This window comes from Carassius carassius, chromosome 44, assembly GCF_963082965.1.
Source record: "Carassius carassius chromosome 44, fCarCar2.1, whole genome shotgun sequence".
Classification (NCBI taxonomy): domain Eukaryota; kingdom Metazoa; phylum Chordata; class Actinopteri; order Cypriniformes; family Cyprinidae; genus Carassius; species Carassius carassius.
This window is the reverse complement of record NC_081798.1, coordinates 10,589,142-10,612,025: the sequence shown is the minus strand read 5'-3', so window position 1 is coordinate 10,612,025 and position 22,884 is coordinate 10,589,142. Positions and strand designations below refer to the sequence as shown.

General features: G+C 38.5%; 1 protein-coding gene across 2 annotated transcripts in view; it reads right to left on the bottom strand.

Moving 5' to 3' along the window:
• Nucleotides 1-4,968: 4,968 nt before the first annotated feature.
• fbln2 (fibulin 2) overlaps nt 4,969-22,884 on the bottom strand; it is a 54,322-nt gene continuing 36,406 nt past the window's right edge. For both annotated transcript variants that reach the window (XM_059538434.1, XM_059538435.1), the window contains 9 exons: nt 21,151-21,285; nt 18,949-19,086; nt 18,631-18,774; nt 17,538-17,666; nt 16,926-17,051; nt 15,995-16,111; nt 13,910-14,038; nt 9,312-9,435; nt 4,969-6,363 (listed from right to left, as the gene is read on the bottom strand). In XM_059538434.1, the coding sequence (XP_059394417.1) occupies nt 6,006-6,363; nt 9,312-9,435; nt 13,910-14,038; nt 15,995-16,111; nt 16,926-17,051; nt 17,538-17,666; nt 18,631-18,774; nt 18,949-19,086; nt 21,151-21,285 (1,400 nt within the window). In that variant the 3' untranslated portion in view covers nt 4,969-6,005. The remainder of the gene's footprint in view (nt 6,364-9,311; nt 9,436-13,909; nt 14,039-15,994; nt 16,112-16,925; nt 17,052-17,537; nt 17,667-18,630; nt 18,775-18,948; nt 19,087-21,150; nt 21,286-22,884) is intronic.

The window sequence follows — 22,884 nt, the reverse complement described above, 5'->3', positions numbered from 1 at the left end:
GAGTATACAGCCCTTTAAAGCAAATCCATCTCTCTTTGTGATCTGAGCATTATTATAATTCTGTCTCAGCATATTTAGAAAAATCAACTTCCAGGAAAAATGTAAGATATCTTGCCATTTGTAAACTTTCCTTCAAAACAAAGAGAAAATGGGTTTAAATCATTTAATTATGGATGTATATAGGACACACTGATAGATTCAGATACATCTAAAGAGTTAAAAGCGTTTATATATGTGTTTCTGGTGTATTTTCTGGCCACGTCTCCATTGGAAGCTTTTCTGAGCAGAACTAGCATTTACTTGCCCCATGTTGTACCCCCACCTGCTGAGGTGCTGACCCCTTGAGTTATCAAGAGACACCTACTGATAACCATCAAGACTCTATGTTTTGTAGAGCGGTGACATGCTGAAAACACTCTCACACATCCACAGTCATGCACGGATATGTACAACCACACACAAACAGTTTGACTGCACTAAAGCTTAAAAATACCACACTATGTTTGCAGACACTTAAGAAACATGCTAAATTCACATTCTTTGAAAAACAACGCTGCAGCCAGTTATGCTACTTGACATGTGGGTTCAGTCCCGGAATGTCTGTTTTTGTTTTGGTCTGTGTGATTCTGTTCACTGCCAGTTTACCCAATAGTATTTAGACACCCCAGGTTGCCAGTTAATGGAAAATACTGTATTTCACAGCTAAGGACGCAGGCAAATAAACTGGGTCAGAGATTGCAGATTCTACCCGATCTAAAAGCCTTGGCAACCAACTGGATAGCATATTAAAACACAGACTTCAACTTACAGTGGAGGATCATCACCTTTCATTATCAAATGCACTCATTCCTGTGTTCTGTCAATCTGGCAACCCACGTGAGTGTCAAGTCTGAGAAGGAATGGGCTGGAGAAACAACTCTCATCAATATTTTGAATTTGGTCTGCAGTACATTCAACCATTCAACATAACATACTGCACCTAGAATTGATTATTTTAGCCAGGCAAAATTAGCTTTTTTTTTTTTCATTCTTTCTATTTCCCAGTAATGTTTTTCAGAATTCAGCCGCAGATACATTTAGCGATGTAGACTAAGTGATGTATATACCTGAATGAGTCATTGATTTATTCACTTAACCAATTTGTTCAAAAATGTATATTCATTTTGAAACAAAACAACTGATCGTCTGTTTAAGTCATTAATTAATTTACTCAATGGATTTAATAAATAAGAAACGTCTAGCTAGTATGGTATTTACTCAAAACAACAACATCAACAAAATAAATAGTATTTGTTGAATTTGTATATTTGTTTGTTGGATTCAAGCATCCTGCGTGTTTCTGTCATCACTACCACGCAGACTGATTGATGAAAACAGTCATAAACAGATAGTGATGCCCTTGTTCTGATGTTAGTCAGCCAGACAGCATGTCGATGACAGTGCCAACAGCCAAAGCAATTAAGAGTCACACTTTAATGTTGACCTGAGGAGCATGGGAAGGTCATCTGAGGTGAACCAATATCTAACTCCAAAGCGTTTGAAGTACAACACTTGCGACCAGGCACTGATGAAAGCCTTCGATTTGACCCAGCTGACCACACAGGTAATGATCCCGCCTTTTATCTTCAGATCCCGTTTTGGATTAAAGGGTATAGCTTGGTGTGAGTACCAGCTTCCTACACACTCTCACACAGAAACTGCCTTTGTGCAGTTCAATTTCATTTAATTACTACCTCTTTAAGTTCATATTGACTGAGCTCAGATGGTTTACTAGTTTCATTGATTGGAGACAAGGATGAAGAACAAGTAAGCTTCTAGGGTCAAAACAAAAACTAAATTGTGAAGCTGAAGGCACACAGATTAAAGATGTAAATTTCAGTTGATTGGCATCAAAGAATCGAAGCAGATGCTGCTGAAGGGCATTGGGATAGCACAGTTAATGATCCACTTCAGTAATTAACTTGCATTTTTGGCACAAGCACTTGCAGATCTCAGATATGCATTTTACACAACAGTTTTACTTATTTTATTTATTTACATTATTTTTTATGTTCATTTTCAATATCCATTCAAATTAATTTTATCAGATTTTGGGGCTGACAGTTCTACAATTATAGCAAAGCAAAACGTAGCAGGACAGGTTTCACTTTTATAATGTTATGCAGTACTAGGGCTTTTCACTCTTTTCACTGTTTGCCTGATTTGTCTTTATATATATATATATATATATATAAGTATCAACATGTAATATTAAAGAAACGAAGGAAAGACTGTCAATTTGCCTTAGTGCAGTGGGGTTTTCTTACAATTTTACTGCATCTTTTACCAGTATGTGGCGACAAATGACTTCGAAGTCAATTAATCATTCATTTAATCTGATTTACTCATAAAAACACCCATTTCCGAAAAATACACTAGTATACTACTGTTATATAAATATATGACAGAAATAGTAAGTAATGGCAGTATGCTCTTTCCAATCTAAACATTTCACTAAAATAAATTTTCTGAGTTTTAAAATATAATTCAATTCAATTCAATTCAAGTTTATTTGTATAGCGTTTTTTACAATACAAATCGTAACAAAGCAACTTTACAGAAAATTATGTTTCTACAATATTTAGTAGTAGCTAGTAATTTGTGCACGTTTGACAGGATTTTAGAAAAAAATAAAATAAATAATAATAATACAAGACGTAGTCAGCTAGACGATGAACTATCAATATTACTAATTAATAGTAATTATATGATGCAGTCACACATGTAGCAATAATTGATTATTGATAAAACAATAGATACTTTGTTCAAACTCAAGACTATGATGAACTACACCTGTGCACTTTAAGAAAAAAAAAATGGAAAAAAGGCTCAGAAAGAGATGCTGGCTCTTAGAAAGTCTTTAACTGTAATGCATTTTACTACAGAGCAATTATAGTTAACTAAAACTATTAAAACATTTTTGTTAATTAAAACAAAATAAAATATAAAACTTACTGATAAACTTACAGTAAAGCAAACAAAAATGCTGCATCTAACTAACTTTAAGCTGAAGCACTAAAAAGCTGGTAATAAATAAAAACTAAAACTTCAATAAAAATAAACACATAGTAATATATATATATATATATTACTAAAAATAAAACTAAAGTTAAAAAACTGAAATCAAATTCTAAATATTAATAAAATTATAATACTAAAATAAGAATGGTTTACAAAGACATTACTACAAAAATAAATAAAATGTAAACATTTATACCACTATGTAAAGCCTGTTTATCAATCAAAATGACATCTGTGACAATGTAAGTGAATCATTAAGACTTTGTGTGAGTATTATCGCAAAGTTCATAACTTCATGTAAGCATCTTTATCATAGAAAGAGCCTGTGTGTCTCTCAGTGGCTTCCCCTCTTTTGGCAGAACACTTGCTTCCCAAAAAAACAATAATGTATATTTAGCCTCACTGATAAGCATGAAGAGGGAAGACGGTAATCTGGAAGAAGCAGCACACTCCTTAGTGTGTGTAGGATGGCATCTCAATGGGCGGAAGTGTTTGAGCCTCGACAGTCCACAGGGAGGACAGGGGCCATCCAAAAGACACCATCAAATAGAACTTGTTGCAACTATGTGATCTATGACCATATTACTGTCAGAGTGATATATCAATCTTATTGTAATTGTTTTGATATTTAGTGATTTTTATTAAAGTCATTAGGTATAAATGCTCTTGACAGCAATTACTACACATTTAGGCTACTTCCTGACTGGTGTTTTTTTTTAACCAGGCTAGTGTAGGTGTGATATATGGAGTGCTGTTGAGCTGACGAATTGTATCATTCATCCCACTTAGCCGATAGCAGCCAGAGGTTATCTGTAGGGATGTACTACATACACAACCATGCTGCCGGCTTTGAACAATGCACACCCTTTTCCGATACCTACACAATGAAAGGCAGGGTTGAGCGGCCTCCAGGGTGCGACAGAAAATGATAGTGCTGAGGTCTGATGAGAATTGCGATGGAAAGCACAATGAGAGGAGTAAAGAGCAAAGAACCTCGACTCTCCAGGTTGTTCCAAAAGCTGAAAGCAGCCCACCTTTCCTATATAAATACCAACACATAAGACAGAGTGGTTTTTGGTCTTTAGGCCATTTCCTGAACGTAAAATGCTGTTTGCAAGCCATTTTACATGTGTATTATGATGTATTTCTGAGCGAAACAGGATATTTAATGAGAAAATATGGGGTTGGCAGTTTTTATCCATTGATATTTAATTAAACTGAATGAAAACTTGCTAAAACAGTTGGCTATTATTTTATTCCAAGAATATTTTCTACATCTACATCTCACGATGTAGATAAGTCTATAAGTCTACATCTCACTATTTTGTTTGTTTCAGTCATAAAAAAAGAAAAGAAAAAGAAATACAAGGGTAATTGCAACTGTTTTTTATCTCATAACTGACTTTGTTCTTTTTCAATTCTTAGAAGAAAAGTCTGAAATTTGCAATTGTGTGAACAAAATCTGAATTCAACATTGTGAGATATAAAGAAATTACATTTTATCCCTTTTTTATTCTGTGGCAGAAACAAGCTTCCATGGGTCATGCCCAAAAGCCCACAAAGAAAAGTCCTTTCAGAGGAAGAGCAAGTTACTGCTTTTTGATTAAAAGGCTTTCAATTGTTTATTTTATTTTTTTATAACATGCACTGATATTCATTGATTCCATGTTGAATTTAAATGCATTTGTTCGTACAATAAAATATTTCATTACTAGTGGAATTATATCATCATTAAATTTGACGGTGGTTTATGACCAATGCAACATGCTGAAAGCAAAGTGAACCTCAGCAGACAAGCAACAGTTCCTCTTCTCAACACCAGGAGGTGATCCTTTACTTTTAATAAAATAATCAAACAGAACAAACAAATGACGTGACAAACATCTCAAGTAATCACTGAGATACTAATAAAAAGATTAATGATGCTTTATTGAAGAATTGGATCCAGTAAGGCAGATAATATGTAGTGCATTATTATACTGATGCGTTTGGTTCATCCGTGAATTTAATGAGTATGAAACGCTTTTATGTTGATACATAATATGTTTCTCAGTGATGAGTAGAATTGTGCTATGATTTCAGATATGCTGTGCGTGAGAGTATATCAGGATGATTTGTATGGTTTTACCCTGAGATGGATTTTCAAGACAGTAATACATCAAAATAGGTCCAGTATTACGAAGTACAGAGATACGAAAAGACGTATAACAATGAAAACGTTCTCAGTGCTTCTTTGGAGCTCACACATTCTTCATGTATGTGTGTCAAACATCTCCAAGACGGTATATTAGCACCAAGAGCTACAAAGGGAATGCATTTGAAAGAAACATAACAATCATACACCTTTTTAATGACAAGTGGTTAACACAATGATTAAAGACATGATCACACAATGTTGTCTTTCGCAGGCTGGAATGATCTGAGGTACTCATGTGAATTATCATGGATACTTTTTAAAATACAGTTATTGGTTGTTTAGAATGAGCTGTGAAATGATTAGACGTCTGGCCTATGGAGGAATTGTGACAGCCATTAAAATGTGTAACTCTACCTCAACTCTACTTTGCCAACCCCCGAAGAGAAACATAGTGTTGTTATAAAAGTAATGAAGTGCTATAAAAAGCAGTTTCAGGCAATCGAGATAAATTGGTACAGTATAAATATAATCAGGTGTAGTGTACTTTCAATACTTTGATGAGGAAAAAACTAGGACTTTTAAAAGCCAAATGTTTCTGTCAGTCTCTGTACTCCATCCTGTTTGTTCTCACTCTACTTAAAACAAGTGGTTGGATCCCAGTGGGAGAGTCCCATCAAAGTCTCTCTGAGCAAAATCCGTTAGGCAAACAGAAGCCTAAAGATCTGCCAGATGACAAACAACTTCAAGGCAAAAGCTTGAAGAGTTTAACACCATGTGGAATCAAAGGCGTCGTTAGACAAGAGTAATATCACATGGAGGTTGCTGTGATGAACACGTAGATGCGGGCTAGGAAAGTTGTGAAAGTTCCTTGACGCAGCAGCTTCATCTCCACGTCGATGAGGAAGTCCCGTGGCTCCCGCACCTGCCGGTGCAGGTACACAGCGCCTGTGAAGCTGTTGAGCTTCCGTGTGCTGAAGTAGCCTTCCTCGTTTCCACTCGGGATGCTGATGATGATGTTGTCACCCGAGTAGGCAGGCGAGGGTCCAATGCGGAAGATCTGAGCTGGGATGACGATGTTGGTCTGGAAGCTCAGCTGGTAGTATGTGATCCGTAATGGCATGGTCTGGCATTGCTGGAAGTTGGGGCAACTTACTCGCTCGCAGCGTCTAAAAGCATGGGAGACGTCAGAGTTTTGGTCAATAGAACATGTAAGGCTGATGATACATGGCGATTTTTAAGCAATTTTATTGGGCAATGCTGCTTTGGCACTTTCCCATTGAGAATGGGTAACACATCTCTATATGGATATTCTAGATTGGTCGTGGACCCTGTGTCTCACCTGGTTGCATGTTGATGGTAACATTTCCCAAAGTTGCCTCTCAACATTGCTCAAAAAGTTGCCCCGTGTATCATGTTCATGTCTTTTTTTCATTAGTCGAAAAGAAATTAAGATTTTAGAGGAAAACATTTTTCTCCATATAGTGGACTAAAATGGGATGAAGGTCCAAATTGCAGGTTCAGTGCAGTTTTAAAGGGCTCTGCATGATCCCAGCCAAGGAATAAGGGTCTTATTTAGTGAAACAATCTGTCATTTTCTAAGAAAAATACTAATTTATATACTTTTTAACTACAAATGCAATCATCTTGCACTAGCTCTGCCATGCGCGTTTGTGATATTGACATATTAAGTAATTAGAATGCTTTATATATATATATATATATATATATATATATATATATATATATATATATATATATATGCTGTAAAGGTCAAGGCAGTTACTTCTTCATCTGTGTACTCTGGTTAAAAAAGGTAAGGTGATGGGGCATAAAATTCCATCTCATTTTCACCTCCAAATATTCCAATATACTTGTTTACTTTTTTGTAAGTTTTGGGACCTTTTCAATGTGACCACATAATATGTGAGGTGTGAATGAATCCTTTTAAAGACAAACATCTAAAATGGATCTTAAGACATTAACAGACTCTCTAAAGAGCTAGTTCAACCCAAAATATTACAAAACTGCAAAATAGTTTTACTTACTTTCTGCTGTGGAACATAAAAGATGATAAATTGAAAAATGTCTCACTGTTTTTATTCCATAAAATCAAAGTAAGTGGAGTCCAGTGTAGCACTGACCTAAATTTGTAAACTTCATTGGCTTTTATTTAAAAAAAATTAAACAAAATTAAACATTCTTCAAAATGGCTTCTCTGTTCCACAGAAAATAAAAGTCTAGAACATTTGGGTAACTGCTACAAAGCAAAACCAACAAAATATAGAGCATAAAACAATAATAACTAATAATAACATAAGTAAATATGTCAGAATTTTCATTTTTAAGCAAAGTAACAATTTCTGCACTGAACCGAATTTGATATATAAAACTTCAGCCTGTAACTGATCCCAAAACATTTGTGCTAAATGATACCTCAAATTATACAGAATTAAACTTGAGGTGTGCTGTTACTTTTCTAAATGATCAGATTTGTGATTTTTACCTGGTTGGTGATAAAACAAGCATCTTAAATTGAAAGAGTCATATTGACACTTAAGGGGAGGCTCTTTTGATTTAGATCAATAAGGACAACCAACCTGAAACACCCTCACTCACTATTGTCTTGTTCCACAGATTAACTAAATATGTTGTACAGCACGACATACAGAACATAGGTAACACTGGAATAATACAGTGACACTGTGTTCTAAAACAACCACATCATAGTCAACGTAGGTGTTTTTGGACCTACTGACTGCTAGGTGCTGTTAAATCTCTGATATACAGTAGCTGCGAATCTCAGGAGGGCTGATGGTGAACAGTGGGAGTTCCCACCAATCAGAGTCCATGCTGACACTGGACAGACGTGAGTGTCTGAACTACTGCCTAATCAAAGCAATCTGCCTCCATTGCCTTTTCTTAGCAGAAACCATGCTCTGTAAGGAGCCAACGTCAATACAGATGGCACAAGGATGCTGTAGTGAATGTATTTATGCTCTTGTGCTCAGTGCAGATGTACACAGCCAGTACAGAAAGTGTGCATGTGCATGGTTTCCAGTTTCACAATTTTGCTATAAAAGTTTATTCCTTGATAAAATCTGAAAGATCATTTATTTCTTGCATTAAGGGGCAGTTAATCTAAACATAAATATTTTGATATCAGTTACTCATCCTTATGTTGTTCCAGACTTTGGTTATTTTTAAGGAAATCTGAGAGGTTTCTGCCCTCCCATTGAAAGTCAAGGTAACCAAAACTTAGAGGCTCCAGAAAGGTAATAAAGGTGTCTTTAAAAATAATCCATATAAATCGAATGGTTTAATCCAAGTTTTATGAAGAGATACAATCACTGTAAATAACTGATGAACAGATTTAATTCAGGCTCTTATTAACATCTAAAAAATAATCGACACATATAGAGCACATATGGTAACCATATGGTAAGGTTCTGTGTTAACCATAAGTGACGTGCTCTATGTAGCCTATATATAATCTGTTCATAAAGATATAATTTAGCTTTATGATAAGACCGGGATTAAACCACTAGATTAATATGGATTGATTTTATATCGCATGTATGATCTTTTTGACCAATTTGTGTTTTGGCTACCTGGATTTTCAATGGAGGGACAGAATTCATTAAAATCATGCTAATCATGCTAAAACATGCTAGCAAAATGCTAATCATGTTAACAACATGCTTAAAATATAATAACATTCTAATCATGTTAAAACAAACCAGCAACATGCTAATTATTCTAGAAATATGCTAACAACATACTAACCAAGCTAAAACATGCTAGTAACATGTTAACAAAATGCTAATCAGGTTAGCAACATGCTAAAAACATGCTATCATGCTAGCAACATGTTTTTTTGTGAAATGTACTCATCTAGTTGTTCTTGGATTGAAAGGGTCAAAAGTGATAACAGAATTTTATTTACTTTGTATTTATTTATTTTTTATGGTTACATTCCCTTTAAGTGTTATGAAACTTCTGATTAGTGCGGCAAGGTTGGACAAGGTCCAGCAATGCTAGCAGGTTCACCGTTGGCGTCCACATGTGTTCTGCATGATAAATGTGATTGGGAAGGAAGTTAGCAGGCCATACTTACGTGTCCGACACTCTCCTGTAGTTGTCTGGACATGCAAATGACAAGCAGCGGAAGCCTCCTTGGATGTTGTAGCAGGTCTGGGAAGCAGAGCAATTGTGTGATCCAATGGCACATTCATCAATATCTGAGAACAAAAGGGAAGACAACAGCTAAATAGATTGTTATATAACCATTCGATCGAAAACTGAGACGTCTGAGACTGCTTAAAACTTTCATTTCATTATTCCTCATTCTTTTTAGTTCTCACTTCTTACATAGCAAAAAAAGTAAATGGAAATCAATAGTGAATCAAAATTAAATTATTAGACTTTTGTGAGGCTTTATTGCATAAATAAATATCTAAATGGCAGCGCATGTTAAATTTTACCCAGTCCCAATCAATGCTAGCAGGGTTGTCAGGGGCGACTGATGTCTGCGGTGACTAACTGCCAGGCTTCATTCTGGTAGGAGTCAATTTTGGCCCCTCCAGAAGTAATTAATTATGCATCTCATTTTACAAAAGCAAAGTCGTTGTTACAGCTCGCCGGCTCCAATCCGCAGACTAATTCGTTTGGTGCAGGCTAGCGCCAACCTCCGGGAGCATGTACAGGCTCTTCTTCACCTCTCATCGACTTTCCTATCTTGAGAGCCTGAGGGAGTTTCATCAATTTCGTGATCTTTCAGAGAGTGATGGAGGACACTGAGCAGCGCTGTGTTGAACCTGAGGTTAGCTCCTCACAACACAATGTGCCAAATAGAGAAAATAAGGCTCTGAATTGAGTTTGTAGCATTTAACTTTAGAAAGGTGTTGTATAGAAAATCTGTAAATCTCATTTCTTTCTTTGGCAAAACACAAAAGAGATACTTGCTTTTTTTCTACTGCTTTTTGAGAATAAAGACGAGGGACATAAATTGGGGAAAATGTATTATATTATATTATATTATATTATATTATATTATATTATATTATATTATATTATATTATATTATATTATATTATATTATATTATATTATATTATATTATAATATATTATATTCAGATTACTTACAAATTTTAATCTGTTACTGATTCCAAATTACAAGACAAAAATTTGTTTAGGAATTTTGTGTGTTTGAAAGATAAATACCTTCCAATGTAATACATGGTCAAAAAACCTACTGAGTGATAATTCAAATAAAAAATAATGTGTTCATCAAAGTTGATTATTGTCACACACCTGGACTCATTTTGTGTGTTTTTGCCCCTGTGACCCAGTTTCTGTCTTCCGTGTGTGGATTGATTAGTTCCCAGGTTTGTCTAGTCATTTCCGCATGTGTTCCATGTCCCTGTTAATTTAGTCATGCCATCCACCTGTGTTTCCCCATTATCCCTTGTATAAAAGCCTTGTCCTTTCAGTTCTGTTTGGTGGGGTCTACTCGTCAACTTGTCAACTTGTCAACTTGTCTACTTGTCTACTTGTCAACTTGTCAACTTGTTACCTGTTACTTGCCACTTGCCACCTGTTATTTGCTACTTACCTTGCCTATGTTTGATTTAATAAATCCTTGTTTCGTTTATCCCTCGGCTCCGTGTTCCTTCCAGCAGCGTAAGCCGTGACAGAAGACCCGACCGAAAAGTTAAAAACTGCGTGTTTTCTCTCCGTTTTGTTTTTACGGTTTTTCACAGTCTTTTTCTTTCCGTAGTGTGTCATGGATCCCCTCTATCGCCCCGAATACCTCCTCCTCCTGCTGGAGCAGGAGGGACTGTCTCTCGAGGACCATACCAGACGGTTTCTCTTGATAGCTAATGCCACCAGCTACCCGGACCACGGGACTCACTTTTATCACGCCAGCCTGAACTCCAGGTGCAGAGCGTTGTCGCCCGAAGATGGTCCTCGGGAGGATTTCGCCGCATTCATAGAGTGGAATCTGGTGAGAAATGGGTCACCTCTCACGGTCGGCCCAATGGAGGATCTCGCCAGGTCCACTCTGGACCCAGAGCCCAGCCTACAATCTCCCCACGGTACGAGGCATAAGCCCGAGCCCACCGATGACGGAGAGCCAGAGAGCAACCCGTCAGACCAGGTGCGAGAGCCGGCGACACTGCCCACCATGAGGGAGCAAAATGTGGAGCGCCAAATGGGTCAAAATGAGGGGGTTTCCAATTCACCTATGTCAGTTTCTCTGTTAAGCCCAGGAAGGGCTCCTGATTCCCCGTTAAGCCCAGGATGGGCTCCTGATTCCCCCGTTAAGCCCAGGACGGGCTCCTGATCCTCCTGTAAGCCCAGGACGGGCTCCTGATCCTCCTTTAAGCCCAGGACGGGCTCCTGATCCCCCGTTAAGCCGAGGACGGGCTCCTGAACCCCCGTTAAGCCCAGGACGGGCTCCTGAACCCCCGTTAAGCCCAGGACGGGCTCCTGAACCCCCGTTAAGCCCAGGACGGGCTCCTGAACCCCCGTTAAGCCCAGGACGGGCTCCTGATCCTCCTTTAAGCCCAGGACGGGCTCCTGATCCCCCGTTCAGCCGAGGACGGGCTCCTGAACCCCCGTTAAGCCCAGGACGGGCTCCTGAACCCCCGTTAAGCCCAGGACGGGCTCCTGATCCTCCGTTAAGCCCAGGACGGGCTCCTGATCCTCCGTTAAGCCCAGGACGGGCTCCTGATCCTCCGTTAAGCCCAGGAAGGGCTCCAGCCCCAGAGCTTACTCCAATACCTGCTCCTCCAAAATTCCCACCCTCCCACCCACTCCTGCCTCCTCCTCCGCTGTCGTCTGGCTGCCCCTCTGCTCGCCCTCGGCCTACCATCATTGTGGTGCGAGCTCAGCGGGACCGCCATCCTCCAGCGACGCCTTGGTCGGCGTCTCCCTCACCTCCGCCTCCAGCCTCTGAGGCCTGGACTCCGCCTCGGCCCGTTGACCCGTCGGCTCCACCATGGCTCCTAGCTCCTTCCTCTCCGCCGTGGCCCGGCAGTCCGCAGGCTCTGCCTGGCTCCCTCGTCCCTCCGGCTCCGCCTTGGTCTGGCGTCGTCCATCCTATGCCTCGGGACTCCACTCCTCCGGCTTCGCCTCATCCCTCCGTCCCTCCGGCTCCGTCAGGCTCCTTCATCCCCTCGGCTACACCTCAGTCCTCGGTCACTCTGGCCTCACCGCGGCCTTCCGGATCCACATCGCCGCGTCAGTCACCAGAGCCATCAGTTCCGCCTAGGACCTCCGGCTCCTCCCCGTCACCCTGGCTCTTCGGCTCTCCGTCTCCGCCTTGGGCTCCTCCTCCACTTGCTCTGTTGCCGTGGGTCGAGTCCCTGGAGTCGGTGACCATTCCTCCTCCATGGCTCCTTCCTCCGTCGCCCCCACCTTGGGCCGTTATGGCTGTGGCCTGGGTCCTGCTGGGTACCTCCTGCTTCAGATCCTTCCTGTCTCCTCCCTGGCTCCTCCCTCCGTCATCTCCTCCCTGGCTCCTTCCTCTGTGGTCCCTGTCTGCTGGCCCCCTCCTGGGAGGCTGTCCTCCACCGGAACCTCCTCCCAAGTTCCCACCCACGCCTCCCTTTGTTGTTTCTACGGTGCGAGGACGCACCTACCGGGAGGGGGGAGTACTGTCACACACCTGGACTCATTTTGTGTGTTTTTGCCCCTGTGACCCAGTTTCTGTCTTCCGTGTGTGGTTTGATTAGTTCCCAGGTGTGTCTAGTCATTTCCGCATGTGTTCCATGTCCCTGTTAATTTAGTCATGCCATCCACCTGTGTTTCCCCATTATCCCTTGTATAAAAGCCTTGTCCTTTCAGTTCTGTTTGGTGGGGTCTACTCGTCTACTTGTTACTTGTCTACTTGTCTACTTGTCCACTTGTTACCTGTTACTTGCCACTTGCCACCTGTTATTTGCTACTTACCTTGCCTATGTTTGATTTAATAAATCCTTATTTCGTTTATCCCTCGGCTCCGTGTTCCTTCCAGCAGCGTAAGCCGTGACAATTATATAGAGTTTTTTTTGCTTTTGTGTAAATAATATGTAATCATGTAATCCATAAAAAAGTAACTGTCTGATTATGAGTATTTTAAAGTTTAATCTTTTTATAAATACTTAATTTTTGGAATATGATTACATAATCCAGATTAAATTTATGTTATGTTAAGTTATGTTATGTTACATTTTGAATTGTATTTTTCCTACTGCCTGCAACACTTCCATAAAAATACCTTTTACATAGGAGACGTCCGTTTACATACTTAGGTCACTGCAACGAATGTAAAACAACCATAATAATAAAATAAAACCAAAAATCATATTCAATAAGATAATATAACATAAGACACATATGACACATAACAACATAAAATGCAAAATACCATCATAACATCATAATCAAACATCATAATAAAAACATCATAATTAAAATATTACACAGGAACCAAAACTGTTACGCTATCAGCATACTAAACTTATTTTGTATTCAGCAGAACAAAGAAATGAATTAATGTTTGTAGCAAAATGAGGGTGAGTAAATGATGACAGAATTTTCATTATGGGAATGACTATCCAGAACTAAATCCTAAACATTTCGTCTCATGCTATGTGCTTTTATTTATACATAAGATGAAGGAAAGATTTATATGTAATATGAAAAGTAATATATCACTTTTGTGTTACCTTGACAGGTGCGTCCATTAGGTGACATAGAGTAACCATGTGGAGGACAGGAACATTTGTAGCTACCTGGGACATTCACACACTGGAATGCACAGAGGTTTCCAATGCTCTGTGAGCACTCGTCGATATCTAGAGTACAAGTAAGAGCATTTCATCTTTATCACTGAGAAAACTAGCCATTTATAAAGAACAAACCACTGTGAGATGGATTTGTCCATTAACCAGAAAGATAAATGTTTAGGAAAATGTGACAACAACACACTAACTGCTATACTGTGCTGAAAAAAAATCTATCCTTATTAAAATATTCAAGACATTATCGATCTCATATTCCCATCAGAGTATCCCCATCATCTCTTTAATCAATGTAATGTATAATGTAAATGTGTTCTTGTGTTTTAATCCTTAATGGCTTACAACCCGAATTCCGGAAAAGTTGGGACGTTTTTTAAATTTTAATAAAATGAAAACTAAAAGACTTTCAAATCACATGAGCCAATATTTTATTCACAATAGAACATAGATAACATAGCAAATGTTTAAACTGAGAAAGTTTACAATTTTATGCACAAAATGAGCTCATTTCAATTTTGATTTCTGCTACAGGTCTCAAAATAGTTGGGACGGGGCATGTTTACCATGGTGTAGCATCTCCTTTTCTTTTCAAAACAGTTTGAAGACGTCTGGGCATTGAGGCTATGAGTTGCTGGAGTTTTGCTGTTGGAATTTGGTCCTATTCTTGCCTTATATAGATTTCCAGCTGCTGAAGAGTTCGTGGTCGTCTTTGACGTATTTTTTGTTTAATGATGCGCCAAATGTTCTCTATAGGTGAAAGATCTGGACGGCAGGCAGGCCAGGTTAGCACCCGGACTCTTCTACGATGAAGCCATGCTGTTGTTATAGCTGCAGTATGTGGTTTTGCATTGTCCTGCTGAAATAAACAAGGCCTTCCCTGAAATAGACGTTGTTTGGAGGGAAGCATATGTTGCTCTAAAACCTTTATATACCTTTCAGCATTCACAGAGCCTTCCAAAACATGCAAGCTGCCCATACCGTATGCACTTATGCACCCCCATACCATCAGAGATGCTGGCTTTTGAACTGAACGCTGATAACATGCTGGAAGGTCTCCCTCCTCTTTAGCCCGGAGGACACGGCATCCGTGATTTCCAACAAGAATGTCAAATTTGGACTCGTCTGACCATAAAACACTATTCCACTTTGAAATAGTCCATTTTAAATGAGCCTTGGCCCACAGGACACGACGGCGCTTCTGGACCATGTTCACATATGGCTTCCTTTTTGCATGATAGAGCTTTAGTTGGCATCTGCTGATGGCACGGCGGATTGTGTTTACCGACAGTGGTTTCTGAAAGTATTCCTGGGCCCATTTAGTAATGCCATTGACACAATCATGCCGATGAGTGATGCAGTGTCGTCTGAGAGCCCGAAGACCACGGGCATCCAATAAAGGTCTCCGGCCTTGTCCCTTACGCACAGAGATTTCTCCAGTTTCTCTGAATCTTTTGATGATGTTATGCACTGTAGATGATGAGATTTGCAAAGCCTTTGCAATTTGACGTTGAGGAACATTGTTTTTAAAGTTTTCCACAATTTTTTTACGCAGTCTTTCACAGATTGGAGAGCCTCTGCCCATCTTTACTTCTGAGAGACTCTGCTTCTCTAAGACAAAGCTTTTATAGCTAATCATGTTACAGACCTGATATCAATTAACTTAATTAATCACTAGATGTTCTCCCAGCTGAATATTTTCAAAACTGCTTGCTTTTTTAGCCATTTGTTGCCCCCGTGCCAACTTTTTTAAAGACCTGTAGCAGGCATCAAATTTTAAATGAGCTAATTAAGTGGATAAAAGTGTAAAATTTCTCAGTTTAAACATTTGCTACTTTATCTATGTTCTATTGTGAATAAAATATTGGCTCATGTGATTTGAAATTCCTTTAGTTTTCATTTTATTAAAATTTAAAAAACGTCCCAACTTTTCCGGAATTCGGGTTGTAGAATGGAATGATGGAAACTCATTTTAATCTATTTCCTGTCTTGTGGACATTGATGACACTTCACCTTCACACGTGTGCCCGTCTTCTTTCAGGTAGTAGCCCATTCTGCAATAACACTGGTAAGAGCCATAAATGTTTGCACACTCCTGACTGCAGGGATTGTTGTCACATTCATTAACATCTATGAGAGAACACAGTAAACATCAAGTTTTTGGATTAAAAACTGTTTGTTTGTATATATTTGCATAAATCATTACAGTGTTGTGCATATTGGCGGTGTGTCATATCAGTGCAAATATACAGTAAAACTGAAAAATCTGAAACTACACTGAATATTTGGGATTCAAAATGTATAATGATGTACAGAAAATTGCAATTAAATATTAATAATAGATTTAATTAAATAATAAAAAAGGAAATATTTTTAACTCTGCACTATTTCTAGGTCACTAATCAAATTCCTTTGACACACTGTGTATGTAAACTAATGGTCAGATGTTCTTCCTCCACTGAAGCACAAGACACTTTCTGGATCATTCTCAGTTCATGCTGGAGAACAGGACAATCAGGTTTTCATATTCAATTTGGTTTTCATTTTTCCCTCAAACTGAGTACATTTTATTTTTAATTAAATCATCATATTAAACTACGAATTCTGCAAAATGGCACATACTGTTGTCCCTCTGAAACCAAAGTAAAAGTCACTTCATGAAAAGTTCCTCAGGCTATGTCAGCCACCAAGTCCTTGAAACAAACTCTGAATAAATGAATGAATCTGGCCATGATGGAACTAGTAAAAAAAAAAAAAAAAAAAAGTGTGCTCCGGTCCCCTAGAAAACTCTTCAGCTGACAACTCACTTGTCTATTTTTGCTTTGCACTCTATTCGTGTATCACTTTAATTGGAAAGAAAGAACATTCATACTGTCAGAACACAGCACATTTTTCGCAGGCAGAACTGATCCGTGTTCAATTCTGCTAGTGCAAATGGATGTACCTTCACAGTTCTTGCCATCAAAGGCCAGGGAGAAGCCAGTGGTACAGGAGCACTGGTAGGAGCCTGGCGTGTTATCACAGGTCTGGGCACACAGACGGCCCGGGTACCGCCAACACTCATTTACATCTGCCAGCAGAAAAGATGCAGAGAACTGCGTTAGTTTACAAACATACTGTAGTCTGGGAGCATCTCTTTCTCTTCCCCCCTGCCTTGCTGTCTTCTTTCACTTTGCTATAGGAGCAGAATGCTCTATTGAGCATGAGCTGCTGTCAGCTTCATCTATATGCATGCTGTTAGTTTGGCTAACCACAGAGAAGACAACATCCTTTGGGTAATTCAGTCACGGTATCCAAACTTTTTTTATGCCCTTCAAGTGCTTTATTTCGCAGCTGTAGTTTAAGATACTTCAAAAAATGGCTGAAACTTGAACGTGTTTGGGGTCAGAAGTCAGTTTTCCTGTGCCACAGATGCTAATGCTAATGTTGAAAAACCTCCTCTTGTATTGCGTAGTATTTTGTAAGGTCATTTTTGAAGTGACGTTTTGTGTGAACTTGCTATGTGTGGTTTGGCTGTGTATTTGTTGCGTGTGTCGATGCGTCTGTTAATACACACCCACACAGAGCTTGCGAATGGCGTCGTACTGGTAGCCGGTTTGGCAGTCACAGCGGTAGCTGCCGGGCAGGTTGTGACAGATTTGGCCCTCTCCACAGCGGTGGGTGCCCATCTGACATTCATCTACATCTGTAGTACATGTTCAACAGATTTAATAGTTCTTTCAGACTCTGTTAGCATATATGCTAACAAAAATGGTAACAAAACGTAGCTACCATGCTACTAGTGTGGTTTTACATAATTCATAATTGTTTGTACGTGGTTTAAACAGCTTTTTTGGACATGTATCATAGTAGCTTGGTATTTTTTGAGCATGGTATTATCATCATTTACCATGGTATTACCACAGTATTTCCTAGGTACAGTACGTTGCTTAAACAAGTAGAATTTTCTTTTGTCAAGCCAAATTTCAGAAGAAATGTTTGGTAAAAAACCATTCAAATATAGTAAAATAATAAAATACAAAGTTCTATACATAGCGTGTGTATATATATATATATGTATTATATACATTTTATATAATACTGTACACTACCATTCAAACGTTCGGGGTCAGTAATTTTTTTTATGTTTTTGAAAGACATTTTGCTCAACATTTACTTTATTCAAAGATACAGTAAAAACAGCAATAATGAGAAATAGTATTACAATTTAAAATGTACAAATCCAGTCTCTTTAATACATTTAACAATGGCATTTCTGTGATGGCAAAGCTGAATTTTCAGCATCATTACTTTAGTCTCCAGTGTCACATGATCCTTCAGAAATCATTCCAATATGCTAATTTGGTGATCAGTAAACATGTCTTATTATCAGTGTTGACAACAGTTGTCCTTGCTTATATTTTTGTGTAAACGGTGATACATGGATTCAGAATTCTTTAATAAATAGAATGTTCAAAATAACAGGATTTATAAAAAAAAAAAAAAAGTCTTTAATGAATTCTTGCTAAATAACTGTATTGCATTCTTTAAAAACTCTGACCCCAAACTTTTGAACTTATAATAATGGTTAATTAAAAACTAAAAAGATGTCTGAGTTTCAGAAGATGTAGTGATAAGGTATAGTTGTGTATATTTATGTGCATCCTCACCAATACATCTTGCCCCATCAGGGCTGGAATGGTAACCCCGACTGCACATGATAATCTTGCGCTGACAGGTGTAAGAGCCCACAGTATTTATGCAGTTAAAGCCAGTCGTACATGGTTCACTCACACTGCTGCATTCATCGATATCTAAAATAAAGAGAGAGACAGCATGAAAGTCATAAAAATAGAAGGAAAATGAAACAAATATGCAACTTTCTTGTAAAAATGTTCATAAAAGTGTCTTTACTGATTTTGTATTCTATGGCATCTGTCCACTAGGGGGCATTGAGTGACTCTGAAGCTCGCTCTTCCATGTCTTACCAATGCAGTTGCCGTGCGAGTCCTGAGAGAAGCCTGTGAGGCAGCGTTGCTTTGGGTTACACGTGAAGGAGCCATCAGTATTCTGGCACTGGAAGCCCATCCCACAGTTATGGGTTCGCATAACACACTCATCAATGTCTAAAACAGAAAGAGTGCACCAGATGTCAAAACAGGCCAGTGCACCGGACAGCAAGACGCCACCCAGTCGGGTTCCATGCTCTGATAGATTTGTTTTGCTTTTGAGAATGATGCTGTTATAAGGTCCAAACAAATTAAGTTTCCTCTCTTAAAACCTTCAGGAAAATTTGTAAATCTCACCAAATTTGGCAAGCATGGCAACATATTGAATAGACTGAGCTCATCTGAGACATCTTGATGGAGGAGATGAGTTTGGACAGATCACAACACTATTCAATTACAAGTTAGAACTTCACAGTAGGTGGCACTGTGGCTCAATAAGGCCGGGAAAGCATGCTCACACTTGAAGGCAGATGATCTTAAAGGATCAAACCCTATTTATCATCAGTCATCCACAATTGCATGATATTAAAAGTAAAAGCTAAATGATTTTATATTTCGCAACTTGTTAATGGTACTGACATAAAACTTTCTTCATTTTGATATAGACATGACTGAAAGCAATAATAACCTGCAGCTCAGTAAATGAGTCAAATGATGGAAAGTACAATGAAGGATTCAAACTTTTTGAACTCATAGTCATTAAAATAACCATAAGAATCATAACAGTCAGTCATTTGGGATTACCATACATTCATCATTTATTCATTAAAAGAGAATCAGCTTATAAGACTAATTTGTTCATGAATCACAATGCACTGGTCATTCAGTGTGTGTTTTTCATTCACTAAAAGGAACCAGCTCATAAAAGTCATTTGTTCAGGAATCGGATGAACTTTTTCATGGAGATTTTTTAATTAGCAAAAAAGAATCAGTGCGTAATGAGTCATTTGTTCATGAATTGGCTGCACTGGTCACACTGTCTGTTTTTGATTCACTAAAAGAGCAAGCATATAAGAATGATTTGTTCAGAAATCAGAAAATGGTTGTGTAAAAACAAGTGATTCAAATGAGTCATTTGTTCAAGAATCAGACTGCACTGAACCAGCTCATTGTTTGTTTATCAGACTGCACTGCTCATGTTGTATGTTGCTTTAGCATATAGCCCAAGGGCAAGTCTACAAAAAAATGCTTCTTGATATTGTCAGTAACATTATTATTTCTTGCATTATATTCAATATTCAGAACCCAGGTAAGATATGATTTCTTAGCACAGTTACCTAAGCAACATGAAACCCACTTATGGCTATTAGTAAGCCCTTAATCTCAGGCTTAGGGTGGTCTTTCCAATCCTACATCTGCACTATAGCAACAGAGCATTCATTTTAAACACTCCAATGTCTGCAATTAGTTAAAATACACTATTACCATTCTGTCTCTTAGGATGATTATAATCCCTCCACACTTATTAGCATGCACCAGGCCAAGTCCTGACAAGAATCAGAGACTCTTGCAAAGTTTTCCCTGTTCAAAGGCAATTGTAAAATGTGTCTAGGCATCTGCTTTGTGTAAAAACAGAGTGCGGGATGCTTTCATTGTTGGCGAGCGAGTCAGCTGTGGCCTCTTTCGAACTGTGAAGGCCTACAAAATGAACATTTTACTGCACAGATTGATGCATAGTTTCTGGTTCTTCTCTACATCGGTAACGGTGGTGTGTTTAGATGATGAAGACAATGGTCCGAGATCTCTGAAGTAGTGTGGGCTAGAGGACCCTGACAAAGACGGAAGACCGTTTGTTATTGATTTTGTCCATATGCATCACCGGATAGCAGCGATAGCTGGGGGACAGTTGGTGCCATGTTTCTGCTGATTTGATCCAATGTAAAAGCAAATTTCACGTACAGTAGATGTAACTCTGAACATACTGTAATTAATAAAAACAATGCACTGTGGACTTTTAGTGAAATTAAAGCTTAAGTGTGTAATTTTTGGTATTAACGGACTGTTGCAGTTACTAAAAAGGTTAAACGTTTTTAACCTTTTTTCCCTTATCTATTCCTTAAAATACTAAAAGTGTCATTAATTAAAATGAGATAAAATGTAGGTAAATTAGGAAAACAAAATGATGTTGCATGTGTTTTATGTGTGTGTGTACATGTGAGCATTTGTTGATATTGTACCCACCTTCACATACTCCATTCCGCAGCTGGTAACCGCTCGAACATAAGATCTGCCTCTCGCACACAAACCCTCCTACCGTGTTCACGCAGCGCTCGTCGGCCTGGCAGGTGTGCGTGTTCGTCACACACTCATTCACATCTGCAAAGCAAAATCACAGCGTTATTTACCTGATCTCCAAAGTGTACAGTAACATCCTCAAATAGGGCCAGGGACACAAATGGAGAGTACAGTACATCCACAAAAACCTGGAATGAAGAAGCTGAAGCTGATGGAGAAGCAAGCAGGTGAGACAGCAGTGAAAAAAAAAAAAACAAAACAAAAAAAAAAAAAAAACCCAAGATACCATTGTGTGTTTCCATTAGCCGTGGCACACATAAGGCATTTTGCTTCACATTCTTTAGCTCTGGCGCTGTTGCGAACTGTCAAGATCTTCAGTTGGCCAGATTTATTAAAGGCAATAACTCTGGACTAAGTTGAAAAAAAGACTAAACAAGATTGGAAAGCAACGCGGCCCAGAGAGAGGAGAAAATAATTACTAAAGGCTTAGACAATGGCTGATTTGTAGGCCAAGAAAAGGCTTCAATCTGTCATGTTGTTGCCAGAATAAATAATTCCATGGGACTGACTGGAAATGTTTTTGCTTTCTCCTAGCCACATTAAGACAAGAGAGAAAAAAGCAGCACATGCTACCTTATCTGTTCCACATAACAGCTGGTAACAGCATCCAGAGAACACTGAATTTGAATGTTTGAAGGTTTTTTGTACATGCACTTCCAGGATGAAAGAAAAAAAATATATAATATATAATGAAGTGAATTGACATTCAGCCAAGTATGGTGACCCACACTCAGAATTTGTGCTCTGCATTTAACCCATCCGAAATGCACACACACAGAGCAGTGAACACACACACACACTGTGAGCACACACCCGGAGCAGTGGGCAGCCATTTATGCTGCGGCGCCCGGGGAATATATATATATATATATATATATATATATATATATGTGTGTGTGTGTGTGTGTGTGTGTGTGTATGTACAGTATATATATAGGAAGACTGTAGATTATTGGGTGGCACATATTTCTTTTCAAATAAATAATTTCTTGTAAATGTATGTTCTTGTTTATTATTACATGTCTAAACAGTAAATTATGTAGTAATTTATACATTTTATTTCATTTTAAGTTACAATAACATTACAATGCAGTGTTAAATCATTTATAACTTTTCATCATATAGTGTTTTTACAGTTTATGGAGTTAACAGGTTTTTACTGTAGCATTTGTTACAGTAAAATTACAACCATTTATTACAGTTTACATGACAAGAGGACATTGTTCAGCCTAAATTAAAAATCATCTCATTTACTCACCATTATGTCATGTCTCTGTTGTTTTTCTATTCTCTTTTTTTAATCTATTTTATGTCATACAGGTTTGGAATGACATAAATGTAAGTCTATGATGACAGAACACATTTAAAGGTCCAAACTTCAGTTGCCAGGAGAGTGAGATCACTGTGTTTTATGTGCATAATGTTTAGCCCCAAAAGTCACACAGAAAGCATATCCGACACCCTCTTGCACTCTGTCTTGCACCTAGCACAAAAGTGTCAACAAGCTGCCTCATCAACATACATGAGCAGTGGCACTTATTCCAAAAATTTGCTTTATCATAACAATATGGTGAATTGCCTTCAAAATGCGGTGCTCTGAAATGCATTAGAGGATATGTA